Genomic DNA, 24,093 nt, shown 5'->3' on the forward strand with positions numbered 1-24,093 from the left:
CAAGCACTGAGGTCACTGGAGCATACACACCCAGGCTAAGCCAAAACCACCTCCGAAACAAAGACGCCTGCAGCGCCCAGCTCTGAGGGTGCAGAGCGCACATTTCATCGCTGATGTGCTCAGAAATAAACTCCAAACCCCAAATCATCGGAGAAAATAGAGTCAAAGGGGCTGGCTGAAGTCACAGATGAAGTCACCTTCCTCACCAGGCTGTGCATCTTTGGAAAATGGGTGTCCTCTAGTGGATTCAGCATTGCTGAAAATCACTTTTAGTATTATTGCTTGTCGCTTATAACCTGCTCCATTAGCAACCCTGCTTTCCCAGGGAAAATGTAGATCGTTGGCACAATTAACACAACCCCTGACAAGAGACTTCATTAGCTCTGAGGCATCTGGAAATAATCCCCCAGGCTGAAAAAGACTCCTTGGCTCTCAGATATATCTGCCACCTCTGGTCAGACTGACCTGAGCAAGCCCTCAGCTGGGATCAAGTGGTCCACAAAGCAGTTCCCTTGGATTAAGTAAAACTACAGCTTCTCCTCTGCATAGAGACTGCAATGCCCTCAGCATACCGAAACACGCGTGCATGTAATGCTACAGGACGCCGATCAGGAGCTCACACCCCGCACTGGGCCAGGAACCGACGCCCTGAGTACAGCCACAAGGGCTGCAGCTCCCAGGTGGGCTCCTCAGCTGCTCCAGCTGCAGCCAGCTCTTGCCCTTTCAAGAAGCCCAGCAGAGAGTAGCACTACCTCTGGGCTGCCTTCTGCTTCACACGCATTTCTCAGGGAGCAAGAAAGGGAGCGTAAACCCGCCCCGCGAATCTCCTCCACCCAACTGCCAGCTACCGCTAACGCATGTGGCTGGGCTTCAACCTGCCACGCTGCCTCCTCCCAGTCCTGCTGGGTGGATGGGGATGGGGGTTTGTGGTCCCGGGACCTCTACGTGCTGCTGCGACGTAAGGCAAGACAAGATGTTGATCCTCAGCCTCTGTCCCTCCCTCTTCTGGGCTGTCTCGGTGGCTCTCAGCAGGGCAGGGGAGCAGCTCGGTCAGCAGACGTTTAACCACCAGCTGATGCCCTCCCAAGCTGCACAAGTGAGGTAAAAGCTTCTCTGTCCCCTCTGCAGCGCGAGAAGCATCCAGCACGGCCGGGAGCTGCAGCAGGGAGGGAAGAGCAGCTGCGTCTGAACCGGCTGGGAAGGGCGCGCTGCCGTCACTCACCTTCCTGCAACGAAGACACTTCAGCGTAAAATTAGTAACAAGCTGTAGCACAGACGTTTATTTTTTAACAAAGTGACCTTCATCAAGCTAAGAGTTCTTTTCGCTTAATTTTCTCCAAAATGAAAGCCAAGTCAATCGTGTAATGCAGGGAGATGATGTTAACTCTTTATTAATATACTGATATTGAAAGGCTTAGTGAGACAGGATTAATGGATTTGGTGGTCAGAAAGGAACGCTGTAATCTTCTAGTTTGACCTGCAGCAGAGCATAGGCCTGGGCTTCCTGCAGCCCACCAATCCAGGCAGTTGCAAAAGGGCTTATCTTTTAATCCATGCCATGGGGAGTCTCTGAAAAGTCACTAGAGTCTGGTCCAACAGTCAGCTTCACTGCTAACACCACGCTCTCTGTTTCCAGTTTTGTTATATCTGACTTCCACTTACAGCCCCGGGCTGTTTCAGCTGAACTTCTTTAAATAGTATTCTTTAAATACCGTGTTTCAAAATATTAATGACTCTCTTACTTGCGACTGCTTTTACTTTACAGTATATAGGAGCAATAACGGGCTTGATTCGGAACTTAGTTATCCCCAAACTATGTGGAATTAATTAATTCCTTAATGGTTTCAATTTTACATTTGCGTAACGGAGACCAAACCCTTCTCCATGAAGGTACAAACCAAGCAAATCCACAGGAGAGTAAGTCAGCTGTCCACGCTCCTCTTGGCCGTCTGCTATATTGTGTAGACACTATGAGCAGCTCAGTACGGAATGGTAAAAAGAGAGTCAGCTGTAAAGTGTTAGATTTTTGAGAAAAAAATTGAAAAGTCCGATTTACCAAAGCATGTCATATGTCTGAGCCCAGCTCTGCACACTGCTTGTCTGATATGTGGTTAGCTAACGACTCTATGATGTCAAGAAGGAGTGGCTGACTTAGGGAGCGGAGGTTTGGCAACTTGGAGACCTTCAAGGAAAAGAAAAACAAAACAGAAGAACACAAAGAAATTAAAACCCTCCCCAAATCACAGCTGATGTACCATCGTCTTCCCCCTGCCACCCCACATGAACACGCAGGTCAGGCAAGTCACGGCTGGGCGCGTGCTGCGTGAAATTACAATTGCGGAGCTGGGAAGCAGAAAATGGCCCACGGGAGCTCAACTCGTGACTTCCTGCACTTTCATTCCACTTTCAGACTGCTGCATGGAGGGGGTGGGAATGGAGAACAGCAGAAATGCTGACCCCAGCACTGCCTCTCCAAGAAAGGAGTAATTACTATTCGTAATGACAATTCCGCTGTTACTGGATGCAGATGAAGCACTCTCCTAAAAGCAAACCTGGGCAGCAGCACAGCCTTGGGCTTCGAAGTGTGTGTGTGTTTCTACCGACCTCCAGATCATCTGAACTTGACTGAGGACCTGATCTCTTCACTCCTCTGTGCTCCGAAGGAGAGGTGGTACTTTAAAGCAGAGCCCTGTTCAGTATCCACGCTGGTTTTGCTGGTATGCCTCCCGCAGTCAAAGCAGGCAACTGCAGCACTAGCCAACCAAAACCTTTGCCACATCAAATATATGTGAATCTGTAACATGTTGTATGTTTTAGAGCACATCTTTATGCTCCTAGGCTGCTCAGAAACTCAACTGCTATCAAAAGGGAGCTCTAGGCTTTCCTGTCCTCCACATCTTTCTAGAACCAAGCCAGCAATCCCTCCTGCAGTTATTAACACCCCTGTCCAGCCTTGAAAGCAGACTGCCTAAAAGCCTGTCCACTTATCCAACCCGTATTATCTGATCTAATAAAATAAATCACCTCACTTTAAGGAGCTCATCTGTGATAAAGCATAAAGATATTCTGAGCGTCTTCTGAAACCCTGGAAGGAAACCACTGAGTGCACTTTCAGAAGGAGCTCAGGATAATACCTGCTTGAAATCATATGCCCAAAATAAGAGGGCAGGAGGACTGGGAGGGAAAAATACCCCGGTGACACTGCTGGGAATCCTGCTCTGTGTCAAGAGGCACACACTGCAGAGGAACAGATCAGAGCTGGTGTCGAAACACAATCAAACGCTTCAGAACAGCAGTTTTATTAGGGCTTTTGCACAGTGCTGACACACAAAAGCCTAAATACACAGTGCCCAAACTACTGAACCTCTGGGAACAGCTCTTCAATTGGTGTTCTTACTGCTGGGAAAACTCTTTAACGTTCTGAATCAAGAGCAACATTAACCAAGCTGGAAGAACGGGAGATCGCAACGGCCATATACCCAGCCTGCCTAAGCCTTGATGACCCGCCAGGCTTGCACAGCAAGAACAAATCACCTTTCAGAGTCTGTGGCATGCAAGGGAGCAGAACAGCAAGCATTCCTGCCCAGCCACGCACACAGTCACACAGCGCTGGGCCAAAAATCACACACTGGAGCCTCTCAGGCCAAGCACAAACATTGCATAAATAAGATTTCTTGCACATCTGCTTGACAGTCTTCCAGCCACATTTTGATGAAAACTGTTCTAACAGTCAACAGTTTAAATATAAAACATTTCCACATACTCTGGCTAGGGAAGATGAGTGCAATTGAGTAACACCCTTTAGTTCAGATCTTTTTTTCTGAAATGTTGCAATATTCACTTCCCCCCAGTACATTCTGGTGAGAATCACTCCAACCTGTTTGTCTTCCCGTGGCCTCCACTGGGAAGGACCATGAGATTTCAGCTCGCGGGGACTACAGCACAGTGACCCCAAACCCGAGGAGCTGTCCCAACCACCTGTCTGTCCCGTAGCCTGCAGTGGGGCCATTCCCCACGCCATGCTGAAGTTGGGCCCCTCTGCAGGATCCACGAGGCCAGAAGAAAATGTGTAAGACAAAGCCAGGGGCTGTAACCTCGTGCTGAGGTCCCTCCACCAGGCGTGGAATTCCTGGATGCTGGCTCCACTCTCAAAGCTTCTTATGCATTTTTAGTTATTTCTGAGTGTAAAACTCATTAAATTTGGGCAACTTAGGCATTTAATAAAGAGCCCGAATACCTCCCTCTGACTATCCAATCTCTAGGTACCAGCTGGACCTAGCAGAGCTTTCCTTCCCTGTGGGCAACAACAGGAGGACCGTGAGATTAAATATACCGAAGATGGAGAGCTCCTTGAATACTGGCTATGGCATTATTACCAGGAAGTATGTAGCATCCGGAAATCCCAATTCACAGTCTCTGTGATATACCTACCAGTTTCAACAGCGTTAACACTTGTGCAGCAAACTGGTGACGTGCTGGGAAACTCTCACGGAGGGATCGTGTGTCATATGAGCAACAGGATGACAATACCCTTAATTCTCTCAAATGAGGACAGGAATATCAGCACATCAGGCTCATGACCTTTTCTATCCCCAGTGCATCATCCTGTGTGGTTTCCATGTTTTGATACATGGAAACCACAAAAAGCCCAGCCAGGACATGGTAATCTGCCTTTTGAGCACACGACAATATAACATCTATGACAGCGAGAATACTTCAACAGAAATACGAACACCACACTTGTAGCTACCAGTGCAAGAGAAAATCATGCATTCGATACATGACAAACTTATCTTGTTATACACACAGGAACCCAACGATGGCGTGGCACAAAATTAACAACTGGAACAAGCGGAAATGGAAGCAATTCTGTGCAACTTCTGTTTTGGAAGGTGTCTGCATTTCCAGACTAGACTGTTCTAGTCTTTTGTTTATTTTTAATGCTAAAAGTGTGCCTAGCAGACTTGTCAGAGTCAAGGACATGCAGCCAGCTCTCAGCTGTCTCACATGAGGAAGAATGAAATGGATTCCTACATTAATGTGTCTTTAACCAACGCAGAGACAGAGGACAGCAGCTCTCAAAAGCCCCAGAAAAGATGCAACCAACCTTGGTGAACTGGTGAACAATGATGTGCAGACAGTGCCTCTTCATGTCCAGGGCCTGGGTCTTGTCAGCTGCCTCCAAAATCTACAGCAAAAGCAAAGGTAGGGTTTTCCTTCTGCACTGCTCAGACGTATGGAGCACAAGTACTGTTCTGACTCACAGGAGATAATTCCTCTGCTACAGAAACATCAATGTTTTTCATTACAAACCTGAATCTTTTCTAAACTAATCAGAAATAAGCCTTGGATTTAAAATGTGTGGAGTCCTCAGGAGATAATCAGCAGGAAACTGCAGGTCTGTTTCAGAGCCAGGTTCCCTGAAGTGCCCCAGTGAGACTGGTGTGGGCAAGAGCCAAGAGCAGTCAACGCAGGCTTTGATTCTGCTCATGTTGCAGAGGGTTCGGTTTTCTACCAAGCAAACGGCTTGCTTTTTGCCAAGTAAATGGCTTTTTCAAGGAGTATTTTTGTTGCCACTTCATCGCCAGATCCCGTCTGATAGAACAAGACTAACATCACCTGCACACCACTGTTTGCTCCAGTACAAGTGTCTACTGAAAAAAGGACTTGGAGATGGCTGCTGAGCCTACAGTACATCGTAAAAAGCCCTTTAGAAGCTCTGTGGGATGAGGAGCTCAAAAGGAACACCCTGGTGGCCAGTCAAGCAATACCTCCTAACACTTCAGCACTAATGACCCCAGGAGCAGACAAGGAAACAAAGCTGCTGGAGGCTGCGCTCCTGCATTCACGTCAGTCGTTCAGGGCCGCTGTCCTCAGGAGGGGCTGTGCAGTCTCAGGGGATGCCACTTGGGAAATGACTCAGTGAACCTGGCACTGGGGGTACCAAACCCACAACAAGGGACGTGAATGAACCGACAGCGATTCCTGCAAGAAACTACCTCATGTCTACCGTGTCAGATGACCATACTGGCACAGGGTCTCGTTAACACGCTCGCACACTTGAATCACCTGCAGCGTGGACAGGCAGCAGGCAAGCACGTTATGAAGAAGACAAGCTGTTCATAGTCCTGCAGTGTATTCTGATCTTATATTTCGCACGCTTTCCTACACAAACACAGCCCTTATTCCAATGCAGTCAACTCTTCCCTACAAAATCCTACAGTAGCTTTATCTTAAAAGGTACACACCTTTACAGCCTACAGCTTCAAGTAAAATTTTTTTTTCAAAAAAAGAATAAATCCTAGGCCCACCGGACCAGACTCTTTGGCACTCTTGTACCATTAAAGTTAGTTGGGGACGATTACCTGGAGTACATTCTCCACTGTAACATTCATTTCTAGGTTCTGCTTACAGTACGCTTGCAGTCTGTTGTTGGAGAAGCCGTAATAGTAAGGTGCAGCAAAGAGGTAGCTGTTAATCTCATTAAGGAAAAAAAAAAAAGTAAAGCAGAGGTAACAGCACTGATTGTAAACACAAATGCAATGACAGAAGTTAAAATGGTGTTCCTGCTGCTAATGCAGCCCTGACAGTCCTCAGCCTGAGCCTGGCAATGCAGAGCTGAGGCACTGCACATGCACTTTAGACAGATACGTAATTACTTCAGATTTAAGGATACAGGGAGTCTTCAGGAGGCATGTTTACTTCTCCATAATAAATATATCTAAGCATAGACTCAAATGCTTGTTTGCTGGGAACCATTTCACCTATAGAAATATTCACTTGCCCATCTTCTGGCATGAAGGAACGGAACATGGCTTCAAAGTAACTGGAAAAGGAAGTGAGACTAATGTAACGCATTCTGCAGACAGGCAGTTTAACTCACTGCTGTTCAAAGGCAGCTATGAAGCATTGCAGATTCCAAAGAAGTTAATGCAGGTGATAACCTGGGCAAAAACATTGCTAAATCGTTGTTTCATATATGTCTGCCTGTGAGAGTACTCCAAACATAATCCCCATCATTTCCATCAACACTACCTGAATTTGTCTGTTTCTTGAAAATTAGGACACACAGTCCTTTGATTTTGGTCTCATTTGCATAAAACCCAGCAGAAAGCTTAAAGCATTATGGATTTCCTTGCTATCTACAGGCTGTAACTGCCACTCATGCATCAGGGCCTCTTTTATACAGTTGTGAAATGTTTCTGGTAACATACTACGGTAACTAATACTGAATACTATTACTGGGACTGGAAAAAACTCGTGGCAGTATTTGAAGTAGAAATTTGATGTGAACACCTACTGTCTTGCAGGACATAAAGGTGAAGTTACACAGAACACACAAGCAAGGGACAAACCCACTTCTTCCAAACGATGCGGAGGAAGAACAGAATGCATCTTCAGAAGGGTGAACTACTTGCCTCTGCAGCAGAGTATAGGAAAAATCTAGTCTCTGTTATGCACCATTTTTTTCCCATGCTTATTCATACCCAGTCTTAAATATCAGCAGGTGAGAAAGAGATTCAAGTTCCACATGATTCAAATGGATGTTCACCATCAGAACTCTTTCTGAGCTCAGTGGACATCTGTTGCTTTCCACTTCACTAAAACAGCCTTATGCTTTACACCATTTTTCCTTCTCGTGATTTTAAAGGTTCTTTGTCCTGCAGTGCAGCTTCTTACACATTCTCTAGAGAGTCTCTACAATTTTAATTTCCTTCTATCTTCCCCTGCTGGGTATCAAATTGAAAAATATTTAATCACTGTTGCTTAAAGGCTTATTACACTTATTGAGCAAAGCTACATCTTATACTTGATGTGGATACAAAGTTCCTCCCTGTCTTCTACAAAAAGCAAGCTGACCCACAGACTGCACAGCACTGAGTTTTACGCATACAATATTTTTTATAGTTTTAATGAACAGTGACTCACTCACCTGGAGCGGGCTGCTAGGATTGCTTTGTGGGCTGGCCGTGGGTGGCCATCCAAGAGGAGGATGATATCACAGAATTCAATCCCAGCTCCTTCAAGGTAAGCCTTCATGTCCTGAATTAAAGAAGTTCCTGAAAGTCAACACAGTGGAACAGTTAAAAACATGATAGTTCCAGCTGACCGGGTGCTGTCAAACTAACATATGGCCAAGTCATAGCTCCAGGCCCTTTCCTTTGGGACCCTTGGGGTGAGCAGAAGGCAGGCCCTTCCACATCATCTTGGAGCAAAATGAGTTTCATCCTTCCCTACCACAATCCCTTACCTGCTGCCCATCCCAGAAACATACCCAGCAACTCTGCTTTCAAACTGGTGACAGCAAGCTTCTTCTCTTCTTTTCTTCCACTAACTCTTTTTTTCTTGGTTAATTTTTCCACGCTTTCTTTCTCTCTCTGTCTCTCATGGTAAAATCATCACTGGCTTAGTCCCAAAATCCTCTTCCTCACTCCTGCTTCTTCTTTGGTATAAACCTGTGAGAGGCCAATGCCTCCACTCAGCTCGGTTACCTTCTACTCCACTTAAACTGAAGGTCTACTGCCTTTTCTTTGAATCATTTATTTATATCTTTCCAATCCTTCTGCCTCTTCTCTCTCTGCACAGAATCAGGATACGTTATTGCAAGGAGAACAGGACTAAATTTAATATAACCTCCCATGTATTTTAACGGGGATAATGTTCTGATTGAAGCTCAATGGAGAAAGAATTGGCATGTCCTGTCTTAGTCTGGGAGACAGCCTAATATAGTTACACCAACTGAAGAGTCAGTGGTCTACTCCCAGGCCATTTCCTAGATTAAACAAACTGCTAGCAACTCAAAAACACCACAGCTAATAATTTTATAAGGTATAAAAGTTACCAATGTCAAGTGGCTGATCGGAATGTGTTCGAACAGGAGGTTGCTGCTTTCTCCGTACAATCTCCACTATGAGGGATGAAGAAAGATGTTCAAACTCCTTCATCATTATTACCTGATTAAAATGTGATTCTTTCACCACAAAGTTCAGGCAATGTTCCTTTAAAAAAAAAATTAAAAATTACTGTTTTTTGCATTAAGACATCCTACAGCATCACAGAAATGTTACACTGGTAAACAGCCATCTTTTTCTTACGAGCCTCCACATGGATCCTGCAGCTGCAACTATCAAATCTCTTCCTCTCTAAGTGACCATCTAGGCTCCCACTTAAAGACAAAATCTGGGACAATTCTAAGTATCTAGAAAAACCTGACTAAGAAATAATGAGGGGAAGATTAATTGAATCCCATCCAGCTGCTCTGAAGATTTCTAAAATAGGAATCTCGGGAGATGCCAAAAACCTCATGAAGCTAACTAAGATTGGTTGCTATTTCATAATAATACATTATACAATTAGATACCAAAATTTAATTAGAAGAGTGAAGAGATCTTAACTCTTAGTACTATCCAGTATTAACAATTACTAAGAGGTACAAATAGCTTGAAGGATTTCCTTAGGAAATTGTGTGGATTTTGTCTTAACCTTTTCTATAAAGGTTGCAAAGTCTGAAAGAGATCTTGCAAGCTCTTGTATGTCAAACTTGCTAGAAAAAGTCAATGTGGTAGAAAGAAGACAAATGAACCAGACCTAATGCTGAACAGTTAAAGGGACAAAAAAAAAAAGGTACTCCATTTGCCAGTGTGAACCGATGCTTTCCCTCAGGATATTTTCATAAGCAAAAAATATAATCTACACCAGCTCACTATACGGTGAGCACAAAATTAAGCCAAAGAGTAATTAGTAATTTCCAGTTTCTGCCATGTTATTTCAGCTGGGATCTACAGGGATCTGTCTAGGACCCATCTGTAAAATGTTTTAAATAATGACTAGGGTGCCAGAAAGAGCAGCCTTCTGCAGATGGCAGCTAGCCATGAGGAATAACAAGCGCTTGAGAAGACAGGATGCCAATTCAAGATGATCCTGACAAAGTGGAGCGATGTGGAAGAGCCCCTGCCACCCTGCTGCTAGCTAAGGCAGGTGGAGGTAGCCTGCTGATCCGACGTTATTGGCAGTGGGTCCACCGATGCTGAGATACTCAGTTCTTGAGCTTCTGGGCACCTGATGGCACCACGGTCCTATGCACCAAAGGCTGTGCCAGCATCTACATAACTGCTGCTGACTCTGCTGCTGTTCTCCTGGATGCCTTTCCTTTGCCCAAATCCAGTGCAAAAAGAGTGCCTGAGGAAGTCTGGATGCATTCTGGGTTGTCTAGCCCCACTCCGGTTGTAACAGTCAGCTTTATGGCCACGTGATGGGCACAGGCTGTCCAAATCGGCACTGCATGATCTTGCACTGACCCTGGGACTTCAGTGGAGGAACTTCTTTGCAGCTTTAAGCACGATTGGCTCTGGCCACTTTTGGTGAGAACCAGACCATCACAGCAAAAGCATGGTCTGAAGCCTTGGGGTATCGACTCTGCCATGTGTTTCAGCAAGTGCCTAAAAGCCCTTGGTCCCACTAGATGGAGGTGGGGAATTGCCGATACATTGCTTTTCAGAAGAATGTTTTACAGATAAAAGCGTGACAGCTGTGTTTAGTTTTTCATCAAACCAGGTGAAAGAACCTGTTAGTAGGCTCTGCATTAAACAGTGGGGCCAGAAAATGCACTGGTTCCATCTTGCTGCAGGGAGAGTGAAGTGAAAAGAGCCAAAGTCACCCTGCCCTGTTTATCCTACAGGACAGATATGCAAAAATATCAGACACTTATTGAAAAAACCTACGTAATTGTCACGAGCTCCTGCAGTACAATCCACACTAGCATATACCCAAGCAACTATAATTATAGGGACGAACAGAATTTGCAAAGCTGACAGGTTTTGCAAAACATTAATTACATCAAGATTTTTTTTTAATTTCTTATCAGTTACTTTGTATGCAAAATGTGATTACCTTTAGTTGATCCAGCTGAAGCTTGTTAGCATTTTCACACACAATGAGCACATTCTGCAGATCTACAGATGCTTCAATATACTGAAGGCAGAGCTGTTCCAGTCGAGAGAGCTTGAAGTTTAAGGCTAGTTTGTACACATCCATAATAAGTAGCACGTCCTGCACATGACCTGAAATCACAAGAGATAAAACGCCCTTTCATAACTCTAGAGAGTTCACAAAACAAAAAGAGAGACCTTTCTCAAAGCATTTCTTTTGCATCAACCTGAGCATTCAAAACAGCAGAACAGGCAGCGATCGGTGAAGTATTTTTACAGAGAGAAAAATTCCATTGCTGCTTAGACTAAATCAGAAATTGGTACTAAAAAAAGAAATGAGTGGTCTTTCAAAATGGAGGCATGAAACAGCCACCCCGAAAGATTTTTTGGACAAGGATTTTGTGACAACCGGGAGCACAATTTTTCAAGACCCTCAAAAGAAAAAGAAGTCTCTAAACACGCTGCCAAGCTCCTAAACTAGCAGTCAGTTTTTCCGAAGTGCTCAGTTACTGACAGTTCTGTTGAAGTCCTTGGATTTATGCAGTGTTAGCAATCAATTCCCTAATTTCAACAGGCCCTTACCAAGGCACACTGTATTTATGCACGTACAGATCTGAGGTTGGTCTAGAAGAGAGGGCTGAAGGCAGAGGGGCAGCAGGGACCCAAGCTGACCACTGCAACGGGGCCACTGAGAAACCACCTCCAGGAATAATCCTCCACAGCCTTTGCCTTCCTCACAGGGGATCTCAGGCCATCTGCTGTAACTACTTTTTGATAGAGAAAAGCCTTCTTGCATGTTATTTGGCTTCCCAGTGTCTAATAAGGAAAATCCCATTTGATAGGCGTGCCAAGTGTGATTAGCTCAGCCTCTGAAGCGATCCCCCAAGGCACTAACCTCTGAACTACGGGGAGCAACTAGGAATATGTAAGTCAGGACAGGACCATTGGAGGATCCCAGCAGACCGGTAACAGTGCAGAAAGGTAAGCACCAGGGAGAACATGTGATAGGCTGGGGAGAAGGGCAAGAGGCTGCCTAGCCTGTAACAAAGGGAAAAGTTCAGTGTGATAATCCCTTGTTTGGTCTGGTTCTGTCCTGCAATGAGCGTGCTGAGGATTAGTGAACCAGCTGAGAGCAGGATCTGGCAATGTCAGCAGAAGCCAGTGAGAAGGTTCCCTCATCCCCATTAATTAGGCTCTGCAGGGAAACCTTTGGGACAATTGCATACAAATTAATATTTTACTGAGAATTACCCTTTCCAGAGTGGACTGAAGCTGAAGCAAAGCTCCAGTGTTAGGGTAGATGCACCTCAGTTTAAATGATTGTGCCACGTGGCTGCAGTTTCCCTAGCCCCTCCAGCTGGAGTTCCCTCTGGGAACTGTGCCACCTCCCAACAGACCTCATCACTAAAACAAGGCCGTGAGTTAGACTGGCTGTGCTGAAGCTGAGATCTCTGGCTATTACTTCCTGGCCTCCAACTGCTTATAACTCAGCGATCTTCAAAGAATGCATCTAATGGGCTTCTTGAGGCATTCCTTTGGGTCGGCATTTTGAAGAAATGATAGATATTGGCTTGCTCTGCTTTTCAGTGCACCCTCAGTTTGCAATGAGCCAAAACAATAGCAGAGAAAGGAAATAACCACAGGATGCATGGTCCTCCCAGACAGCTTGTTCAAAACACCATGAATTTTTTATTTATTTTTTTTTCCATCTTTTGGAAAGATCACTAACCAACCTTTCCTTGATGTTTGAAGATAATTGGGAAAAAACAGAAGCACTGGTTAGCATGCTTTGATAGAAATTTGCAATATATATATAACTTTTTAGCTCAGGTAGGTCATTAAGTGCTTTCATTTTATCCACAAATACTTGATCCTGCTCCATATCAAAATGAATGTTCGCTCCTCAGTTGCTAGCATTTTTTTCTTATCCTGCTGTCCTACCTTTGCGAGGGTATTTTATTTTGTCCGTATACAGAAACTGCATGAGCACCTCGAAGGGCTGCGCTTCAGCCTCTCGGATGGGCACTTCCAGCAGCGGCTGCAGGCGACACAATTTGACATTCCCACCAATCCCATCCTTCGGACACGTTGGATGTCCCTCGTCTTCAATATCTTGCTTTGATTTCTAATAAGACAGAAAAAACACTGAAACATGGCAACAGTACTGTGTCAGCCAGCACACTTTACTAGCGAACCAAAGGAAAGATTTTTCTCATCACTGCATAATTTTCAAGACTCAAGACCTCGTTATCTTCAAGATTATCTCCAAGATATAAATTAATTCATATGTATTAGAGACTTACTGTTTGTTCCATGCCACGTGACAAACACAGATGAGAACAAATGTGAGCACCTGGATAAAGCTCAGAAGCAGGACCTCAGAAAAAGGGAATGAATTGCACTGAGCTCACACCTGCCCCCAGCAGGAACAGCATCTCTCCTTGCAAAGGAAGAAGGAAGATGCAGGACCAAGTTCCTCAGATCCCTGCCTTGCAAAGTCAGAGCTCAAGTGCTGCACAAGAGTATTTTAAGCCAGTCTCTTAAGTTTCACTGTGACTACCTTTTCCATTGAAAATGAAGGGCTGTGGGGTGGCTAAGCAATTAACAAAGGGGCAATGAGGCATCCATATCTTATTGCAGGTAGTGCGCTACCAGTTGCTCAAGAACAACAAAAAGTTTTCTGCTGAAAAGTTGTAAGTAAAGTTAACAGACAATGCCCCATACACACCAGACCAACTCCAGAAAAATCACAAAACAGTAAGGTAAAAGCAACAGAGCCACACTCAAAACCTTAATCCTGCCATCCCTCTAATCTGTCTAATCCTGCAGGCCATCTCCAATTCCATGCAACCTTTACCCATCCCAGAATGGGGGGTATGTGTGTCTCCTTAGGCATATCCCACAAGACAAGACCTTAGCTAGGAGAGCTCCCAGGAACCACAGCACCAAATCCAGATAACTGGATTAACTTTGGCTGCTCCATGTTATGCTCCTTGCCTACCATGATGCACATCCAGTAGGCAATGTTAATACTAATTATCCTCTTTATTTTACTGGCCCAACAGCACCTTAGCATCAGATGCTGCTTTGCTCCTACATCTGTCTCAGCAGGCATTATTTTTTTCCTAATAACCTTATTTCCAAAATTGGGCAGAATAAGTACTACCTTGCCACAAGACAACTGTTCTGAAATACTCACTTGTTTCAATCTCTCCCTCGCCTGTATGATTTTCTTTTTCAACCACTTGCAGCGAGCTGTAACAATTGCAGTATGTCCTCGGACCCGTTCTTCCTTCTGCCAAAGGGAGAGGAAGAACACACATTAAACTTTAATTCCCAAATCCCATGGTGGTGGCAGATGGCAGCAGTAGCAGAAACCTGGGCTGTACTCCAGGTTACCATACATTTAGTTTAGGTTAGAATGAAAGACAACCCTGCATCTGCTCTTCACATCCAGATGAAATTCAACACCTACATTCCCTAAAGGCTAAGCAACGGCAAACACCGCTTGGAAAGAGTCTTTGTTACATTGACTGAGTAGAAGCTGTTGTATAGTTTCAGTGGCATGGACCTTTCTTCTTATCATTACATCTGATTTCAGTTTAAATTTTTCTTTTCAAAACAACGGTATGCTTGTTTGCTATTGTTCTTCATAATCTATTTAAACTGTTCTTCAGAGTATCTGATCTCTGTAAAGTCTTTTATAACTTTTTACCAAAAAAAATAATGCAGATGAGTTCAGATTTCTCAAGTTTTTCTTTGAAAAACACATTCTTTTTACAATTTAATAATTGTTTTCATTACTAGAGAATGAACAACATTCCTCTGTGCAGCTTTTTCTCATTCTATTTTACTTCAGTAACTAAAAATGACTCCTGAAGCGATATCTGGATCTGCAAACAACTGCCTTGCTCTTTCCAGGGAATAGTTGTGACCTCAGAGTACAGAGGTCGTTAGTATCACTTTCAGACTGCAATTACATGTAACGTGCTCTGATGAATTCAAGTTATGTCTCAGTGACCCAAGGGTTTTCTTAGTTTAAAGGTTTCTTCTCCTTTGCAGTTTTATAAATTTACCTGGATTAGTGCGATTTACTAAACCAGAAAGAGATCACTTACACCAGTGACACTGCTCTTAAAAACTACATCACCAGAGATTTTGGCACAATCATTGCACAACTTGCTTTTTCCCAGCAAACATGCTACACACACAGTCACACCTCTGTTGGGACCCCCCTCTTCCTGTCAAATCCAATACCATTTTCACTAAAATCTACTCACCTCTCCCAAAACAAACTCCAAGTCACTGAACTGCCTGTTTTCCCACAGCCTTCCGTAATCTTCATGTAGAGTGCATTTTGGGTAACAGGAAAACTAAAAAACAAAAACACCACAAAATACATTTTTGTCTGTTTCAATTAAATATATCCAAAAAGACTGAGGATGCTTACTACCACTGTATTTTCTTACTAACTTGACCTCAACACAGTATATAAAGCTACAAAATATCAAGCAGACCACATGCAAAGGTTTCCTCTAGGCTGAGAGCAATGAATGGTAACAGGGTAGCTTACAAGAAATGTGTCTCATAGTGGTTTGCAGATTTCTGGATTTGGGGGGCTAGGAGTCTCACCTGCTTCCAGAACCTGTCTGTGAGTCCTACGCCAAAAAAAAATAAACTTTCTATTGGTGGGGGGCATTGATCTGGTATGAGTATTGCAAAATGGAAAGTTTTAAATTCCCACATTCACTGGGGTCTGCTGTAACAAGACAAAACTTCAATACCGAATGTTCCGACTTAAGAACCCTGAACCAGGCAGTATGTGGAGAACAGCAGTCAATTTTCAGAAACATCCTGACAAATCCTCTCTGATACTATTTGTCAAAATAAGTTGTCATGACCTAAGACTTTAGAAGGCACTGGAGAGCTTAGCCTTACCAAAATGTCTGTTCAGGTAACGTTTCTCAGAAGATTTTAGAGATACACCTTAATTTTTGACAGCTGATCTGAAAATGCAAAGGCTTCCTGCAGGAAGGATGTGAAAGGGGAGCCATGAAGCTCGCAGTGAGCCAAACCAGAGACTCCTCTGTGTTGGGAGATGGAAGGAGGACTCGCGCAGAAACGATGTGAACATTCGGTCTGTTTACCAGTGAGTTACCCGGAAGCTGTACATTTACCTGGAACCTGTACATTTCTCCACTTCTAATGTTGTTGTCCACTGTCCCGCCAAAGATGTACATAGCATCTGAGATAACAGCTGCAGCATGGAAAAGTCGCCCACTGGGTAACTAGGGAAAGAAAAGGGCAAAATACATGAGCGAATAAATAAAAACATCCTTTTTTCTCCCAAGAAAAAGGGCCTGTAAGTGATCAACAGAGAGAAGGGAAAAAAAATCTTCATAGCCTAAAGCAACATGACCGCTTGCATCCTAAGGCTGACATTTCCTTTATTTTAAGATCGTTTCCTTGAACACACTTGCCAGTCACATTTAGAAACATCTGTTCATTACACCTTCCAGCAGAACTGTACATATGCAGGGCTCTCCATATCACAACTGTTACGAAAGACATCGCTTACCAAAAACTATGACTCAAAGCTAAGTTTGACATAGGAAAATCAAACACGCTTCTAGAGACAAACAGATTCTGAAAACGTGTTCTGTAGATAAATTTAGAGCTTATTCTGGGCATTGTCTGGAACTGAAAAGGTAAGCGTGCCTCTTCCCTGCAGCCCACCGAGGCAAAGCCACCCAGCGGTGGCCCAGCCTCCCTTCCACAAGGAGCCCGGCCACCACTAGCCAGACCCCCAGGAAGCAAAGCCACCCCACGCTGCCCCAGCTGCTCGCAGGACCGAGGGACTGAGGGATCACACCGCCTCATCCAACACATGCTTCACCCCATGGATTCCTGAAGTGGGAAGGAGTCCCTGCAAGTCAAACCTGCAGTGGTCCTCTTACCACGTTTTTCTTTCCTATTTCTTCTGAGGTTACACAAATGGTACCGAGCGAAGCAGCACATCTCACTGAGATATCTATACAAAGCCTTCGAGTGGTGATAGTAACTTTTTTTCCCTAGTTTGATCAGGCTTCTTATGTTTCCCAGGCAGCAAATCTCATTAAATCTTTGCCTACTAAGTAAAAAGCCCTCTGGTATAAGAAATCTTCTCTTCTTGTACATATTTATAGACACCACTCAAGTAAACTCAAACATGAAACAATATTATGTTTATCTGGAGAGGCATATTTTCCATGAAGCCATGCTGACTGGCATTTTTCATTACCACCAAATTATCCCTTTCACCACAGCGTCACACAATGGTCTCATTTAGTTTGCTGCTCACCAGAATTTGCATGGCTTTTTCTTTTTCTTCAAACTACAGCTTGCAGGGATCCAATCCCCCATACGGCAACCAGTACCTGTATTTTTAATTCTCAGGTGCACAGCCACGGTTTTGCTCGCTTTATGTTTGCCTGCACCAGTTCGGCAAGCCATCGAGATTGCTCTGGATAAACAAGATACCTTCTGTCTCCAGCATATGCCATGGATACATCATTAAAGAACATTGGAACTTAGTGCTAAAAAATACTGCTACGGGAAGATTACTGAATAATATTGGTCTACTGGTAAATTCCTGCTGGGCACCCATTTGATACGTCTCCAAAAGAGGATGGTAGTGCTGCAAATATAGTCTGTTTTATACAGCCAGCATTCACTCATACTAGTAATCTCATTTTTCAGTCAGTACATCTTATTTAATTAATCAAACATATTATATTAGGTTAAAAAGACACCAGTGAGTTTATCAACCAAAGCTCCAATCTCATTCCAAAATACGAACTCTGCTTGCCAAGACCTATTTTTACAAAACCAGATGAGCTGCCATGAGTTATATTGTATTATCTTTCTTGAAACTGGCTCTCCTATCAAAAAACAAACAACCAAAAAAAAACAACAAACAAACGAACAAAAAAAACCCCACACAACAAAAATCAACTGTCAGAGATCAAATGCAGGCCACCTGGCTCGTACTTATTCAGGTCATTTTCCCTGCCTTTTTTTTTTTTCCTCAAATAAATGATACTTTAGCTTTGTTTTTAATCTAATTCTTTAATACCAAAGGATTTGCTTCTAAAAAGTCAGCCATTACGTTTAAAAACCACTTACTTTTTTTCCAGTCAAAAAAAACACTATAGCATTTTCACAATCGGTACCAGAAAGGAAACGTGAATCATTTGAGTATTTAATCAAGTAACACTTCACTTGCTAGTCACATCATATTTAACTCAAACAATCTGTAAGAACACTATAATGATAACTTTTCTTTTGTAATGGTTGGTACCAGAGCGGTCAAGTAAGCAGAGCCTTGCCATTTACTAATTAACTTAAGCAATCAACACAAGCCTACTTCTTTAATACGCATGTTGCATTCTTAAACCGAATACTAAGAGAAATGTACATATTGTAGGATAACCCAGAAAAAGGAAGGCCATACACAGTTCATCAAAACATTCTGCAGCCGAGGGGCTCGGGATATTTGCTTTGCTGAATTGGACGAGCAGAATTCGAGCCAGCCCAGAACTTCGCGCTGTGGCTGCAGCCCTGCTGAGCGCCCGATGCCACGGCCACGAACCCCCAGGACCGAGGCTCTGGCCACAGAAAATCGGATGCGGCAGGTAGTCACCTTCCTACATTTCAGTGCGTGTCATCAACAATTTGGAACAACTTAACTGGGGTTATGCTGGACGTCCCGTCACGGGGAATTCTCAGATCTAAAAAGCCCGGTTTTCTAAAATGTGAACGTACCTCGCCCAGGAATTGCTGACGGAGCTCAGATGATGTGCGTGGCACAGCCCAGGTGACTGCATCCTAGTCTCACCTATCAGGAAAGCAGCTCCTACACTAGAGACCTGGCGTTCCCAGTCATCCAGGATGACAGAAAACATCACCTGCCCAACCTCAGAGGCGAGAGGAGGGCTCAGGCAGTGCTGGAAAACAGGGACCATGAAGAAGAATCCTCCTCGGGCTCTGCTGTCTCAGGGCTGGGTGCTCACGTCCTCCTGCACGCAGGACGCTAACCCAACATCCTTCCTTCCATTCCAGGAATGGAAAAGTAGCGAGGAGAAAATATTCAGAACAAAACGAATAAAAGCAGAAAGATTCAAAGAGCTCAGGAGAGTGAACAGCTGGAGAGAGGCACGCCGGGCTGCATGCTCCCCAGTCCAGTGCCAGATGCCAAAACATCCTGCCCTATCTTCAATCTTTTACTGGGAGACCTCCCAAGCTGACAGAATCAGCTGCTGAATGTGTTCAAGCCAAGTACAGCTTAAATGGAACAGGTATGAAATAATAACTGTTTTGCTAGCTGGGATGGCCAGAAAGCCTCCCAGCATGGGACTCTGTGGAGAAAAGAAGATGAAAGAATTTACAAAATCTGAAACAGAGCCACAAAAGCAACGTGCCACGTTCAATACTGGGGTCCTGGAGTTGTGTGGCCTTATTTTAAACAGCAGAGATACCAGCCATCGCTCTGCTCACCGTCCCCAGACTGTGTTTCACAGACCGTGCACAGGAGAAACCACGCAAGGTGTCCTCCCTGGGGCTGAGAGCCCGGCTGTAATTCAGGTAGTGCGTAACCTACTCAATCTGAGCTTCTTTTATGCAGGTATCTTTATACTTGGGTTTTCCTCAGTACTGAAAGAAGTCTCATCCCTTGTACTAATGCACACAGTCAAATCTGATTTGGTAAAAAAAACAACAAAAAAAAACAAGAAGGTCATTTCATGCAAAGGTGGGACGAGAATCAGAGTGTCTAATGGAGGAAACCTGTCTAAGACTGTGAAGGCCAGCATTGAGCATGACAGGGTTGCAGCTACCGGACCACAATCCCTTGTCTGAGCCTGAACGAGAGTACAGAATCGCCGATTTTCAACACGCAATCACTCTCCTACAAGTAACTGGGCAGGCAGAAAAAGGTGTATTGTGTTTCTTCCTGTTAAAGCTAGTACTTGTGCTGCATCTTCTTTGCTGTGATTTAAGCATCAATGTCACCAACTCTTGTCCGTCTCACTAGAAACACAGAAAAGAGCTTTCCTCTGCTTTCTGCAGCAACTGTTCATGCATTTCAAAATACGTGCTTCACCTCGCATCTCTCCCTCACTAGGCATCTCCAGCTCTTTCAGCTTTTTGCTGGGGTCACATTTGCTGACTGCTCTTACTGCTTTGCTAGGGATGCTCCTGATGGTCCACATATCCGACCGCACATCTGCGCAAATAAAGGTGTGGTGCATCCGAACTGCCTCAGACAACACAACTATCACTCAAATATATGGTTAGCAACTCCTTGCTCACAACAATATAAGCCAAAGTTATGGTTAGGAATGGCTGCTTTCAGAGGAACGAAGTCAGTGTAAAGAAAATAAGAAGTTAAGCTTTTGTTTTGCAGTGCAACACATTCATCCTAATCTTTTATGAGTCAACTGTCCCCAAATGCTTGTGACATAAGTATGTGTTGGTTATTCTCATTTTGGTGTTGGGAAAAAAGCTCAAAAACTTCCCAGTGTCATCCACGCTGGTCTACCCTTTGGGCCTTGCCCATCAGCTCCCACCTGGCTCATCACCCGTTCCAAGGCAAAGCTCCCGGCGCTCCCTCGCATGGAGCACAACCCTCTCTCCTCACCTTCCCAGCCCACCGTTCTGGTCGCACGAGCTACCTCACCACGTCCAACGAGGTCTGCAACTGCATGGCCTTCTAATTCCTCCTATTTCCAAAGCCATGTTTGTGTAAAGGCAGCCGAGACGGGCTGCTTTCACAAGGACAGAGCCAGAACTTTCCCAGTCGTGTTGTGCACCAGATGCTTCCTCACTGTCTCCCATGCCTTCACTTTTCATCTGATTATGACAACCCTTCCTTGAGGTAGCTTTGTGTAAATATTCCAGATAACAACGTTAAGAATTGCACTCAGGATTATGATGATAAAAGAGGCACAACACCTTACAGCTAGGCCTGGGTAAGGTATGCTTAATGACAAAGGTACACCAGTACACCCACTGGTAAAGCCCTCCTGGTATAACAACAGCTGCTACCTGAAACCGGCACTCTAAAAATACAACTTGAGTCTGGCAGGCTAGATAATTTATGCAAACCACAGTTTTTATTTGTAGTAACTGTGATTTCAGTAAGGGTTTCTTAAGGGAGTTTCAGTAAGGGAGTTGCTGGTGGAACTTGGTTCACACCTGAATCCAGGCGGCTATCGTCCCTCTTGCTCAGAGCACACACCAGACTGCTAAAACCACAGGTGCGTTGCCAGTCTGAATGTATTTGTCACCTCTAGGTCCCATACTTATCTCTCAGTCAACGTGATCTCCTTACTTTATTAGCAGTGCCTGACAGAAAGAATTTCAGATTCAATCCTGACAGCTCTCAAGATCCGGGCTGGCACCACTCCCCATGACACACTGCCCTGCTTCATCCGTCGAAGTGTTTTCCCTATTTAAGGTTAATGGGATTTGCAATCTGAGGTTCCTTTCAAGCTGGAATCTTTGCTTTCAAGAGCAGATCTCATCAGTCACCCTTTCTTCCCTTCCAGTATATGTCTCCATGCTGCTGCCATGATTTAAACCATCATTTTCAAAATGCAAGTATTTCAGAACTTTTTTTTTGGGGCATTTCTTGCACTCAGAACTCATTTCAATACCCAGTCTAGACAGCACAAATTGAGAGCTTGTCCTGTGGCACTCCTCGGGGTTCTGATTTGACTTACAAAGCGGTGCATTAGTTCTGCTTCTCTCTGTGCTAGAGCCTAGCAATCATTCAAATAGTTGAGATTAGAGCCCTGAGCATCAACTCTGGTGCTGATTCCACATACTTTAAAATGAACTTAATTAAACCTGTGCAAACCTCTACATAAACTCATTGGTTTCAATTTTAACCTCACCAGGAATACATTCAGCTTTACTTAAAGTCCTTAACGAATTAAGTTGAATCAATGTAAAAGTAGAATTAAATCAAATGAATACTTTTCACTCAGGGGTCTATAACAGTTTTCTATAAGCAATTTAGAACTCATGTGCATAGTTGAAGCTTAAGTGGTTCTTAGATTACAGCTTAAGGTGAAAAGTCTCCAGATAAATTCAAGGAGAAAAAAAAAAAAAGGAGTGGAGGAGAGAAAGTATATATAAGACCGAAATTTATTTCTCTCTCCTGGAATAGAATTTAATTTGCCTTTTTTTTTTTTTCCCACTTCTGTATGTTTCTTTGTTTACCTCTGAGTCTGCTGTGGGTGGCTGCTTAACTGCTGTTATGCCGAAATCTAAACCAAATACATCCCAAGACTTTTTTAAACCACGTTCTTCTGAGGGCAAGGAAGGAGCTTCTTCTGGGGCAGATACTCTCTCAGCCATTTCTGCATGGGAAACCTGGTTACGAGATTTAAAAACGGTAACGTGTAAAAGTACAGATGGGAGGCATGAGAGACTGGACACCGAGCAGGAGTCCCCCTGCAGGTGAAGCTCCAAAAGATCACGCCCATATATCCAGAACATTCAGAATCGGCCCAGAGAAGCATCAGAGTCTTGTTTGCAGCCTACCACTGTGACTGAACAATTCAACAGATTAGCCATGTAGTTTGCTTACGCTTTTTGCAACAACAGATGTACACAGCAATTAAAACCTTAAGCATTAATTCCTTTTTGTCTGCCCTCTTCCTCCACTGGCTCTCCGTGAGAAGCTAAGGATTTTGTTTATTGCAAGCAGGAAGAATTCAGATCATGAACAAAGATGGCAGAGAGGCAATATCTCAGATATTCCCATAGTCGGAGACAGATTTCCCAAATTTGGCTTGATCAAAAAACGGCGCAGACGAAGCACCACAAAGAGACAACCTGGACCTCAAGTCAAAGCTAGCTAACGTGTTTGGAAGAGGACAAAGTAAAATTTTTTCTACAGCTAGTAACAGCCAAGCTTGCCTGTTACGCCACGCGTTGGCTGCTCCTTGCGGCCAAGCGCTCAGCCGGCCCTACTCGTGGTCCAAACGCAGCTCCTCGGTACTTCTGTCAAGAAATCTGGGTCAGTTACAAAAGTTTCTATGAATCTCTTCCAAACTTTGTCGTGGTAAGATCCCTTCTCTTGGCCGTGAAGAGTACATTAGCTATATATACTGTTATTGCAGCCTGGGAGTATCTGTGCTGCTTCCAGTGTTTACCTTGCATCGCCTATTCATTTCTGAAAGCATTTCTAACATTTTCCATCCCTTTTCAGAGTGAAATTTCAACACTATGGGCAATACTAGGAAGTAGCTAAAATCAAATCCACTGCAGCCACATTTCAAGGCTCTTCTTCCTCATTTTCTCAGCTTCTCAAACGCCATCCTGTATTTATAGGACGCATTTCTAATTGTGTAACTTCTGTCCTCGCCCCCATATGCGAAAGAGCACGTATTAAACAAGCTGATCGTTGCGCTGAACTCCAAAGCCCAGACCTCTTTCGCAGCCTAGGGTCTTCGATGAGTATCCAGTACCACTAACAACTCCAAGCCAAAATGAAATAAAAAGACCTAAAGCCATCAACAAGCAAATCTGGTGAACCAACATAAAGATAAAAAAATAAATATATTAAAATCATTTTTTTCCTCTGAAACTGTAAGAAAACCATAAGCTCCAAGTCCAAATAGGAAGTCATTACTAGTAGCTGATTACACTCAAGAGATGCTTCTGCACTATCATACTAGGCAGCAGCATAAAATGCTCAAACAGATGGGCAGACAGAGCTTTGGATGTTTATTAAGTTCAAGGGGATTTAGGGACTAAAAATATTTTCACATGCTGAGTGCAGAAAATCTATAAACTTTCCAGGCAAAACTGGAACAGAACCATTTTATAGTGAATTTCAATAGGTCAGAGCTCTGCAAATGTGCAAGGAAGTAGAATGGAACTGCTGAATTGCTTTGTTGTGCCCTTCCTTAGAAAGTCATTCCTTTCTAAGGAACAGAAGTTATTCCTTTCTAAGAATAAGGCAATGGACTCATCTGTTCTAGACAACGATGGCTTACGGCACTAGACAGTAAACAAAGTGCTGTTTACAATCCACGAAGTACCTATTCCTTTTAAAACTCTTGCAAGAAGTTAACCTAGGAACACAGCTTGGGTAAAGGCTTCTTTCACCTTTAAG

At 43.9% G+C, this 24,093-nt stretch overlaps 1 protein-coding gene across 2 annotated transcripts in view; it reads right to left on the reverse strand.

Moving 5' to 3' along the window:
• Positions 1-1,363: 1,363 nt before the first annotated feature.
• The window catches only part of LZTR1 (leucine zipper like post translational regulator 1), a 38,509-nt gene continuing 15,779 nt past the window's right edge, over positions 1,364-24,093 (reverse strand). Inside the window, exons 10-21 of one of the 2 annotated variants that reach the window (XM_083812985.1) lie at positions 22,191-22,343; positions 16,106-16,216; positions 15,209-15,301; positions 14,128-14,223; positions 12,870-13,053; positions 10,891-11,060; positions 8,843-8,999; positions 7,934-8,060; positions 6,677-6,826; positions 6,366-6,471; positions 5,108-5,188; positions 1,364-2,182 (exon numbers count right to left, since the gene is read on the reverse strand). In XM_083812985.1, the coding sequence (XP_083669111.1) occupies positions 2,066-2,182; positions 5,108-5,188; positions 6,366-6,471; positions 6,677-6,826; positions 7,934-8,060; positions 8,843-8,999; positions 10,891-11,060; positions 12,870-13,053; positions 14,128-14,223; positions 15,209-15,301; positions 16,106-16,216; positions 22,191-22,343 (1,545 nt within the window). In that variant the 3' untranslated portion in view covers positions 1,364-2,065. The remainder of the gene's footprint in view (positions 2,183-5,107; positions 5,189-6,365; positions 6,472-6,676; positions 6,827-7,933; positions 8,061-8,842; positions 9,000-10,890; positions 11,061-12,869; positions 13,054-14,127; positions 14,224-15,208; positions 15,302-16,105; positions 16,217-22,190; positions 22,344-24,093) is intronic. The other variant, XM_083812984.1, reaches the window with a different exon arrangement.

Source organism: Anser anser, assembly GCF_964211835.1.
Source record: "Anser anser genome assembly, chromosome: 27".
NCBI lineage: Eukaryota > Metazoa > Chordata > Aves > Anseriformes > Anatidae > Anser > Anser anser.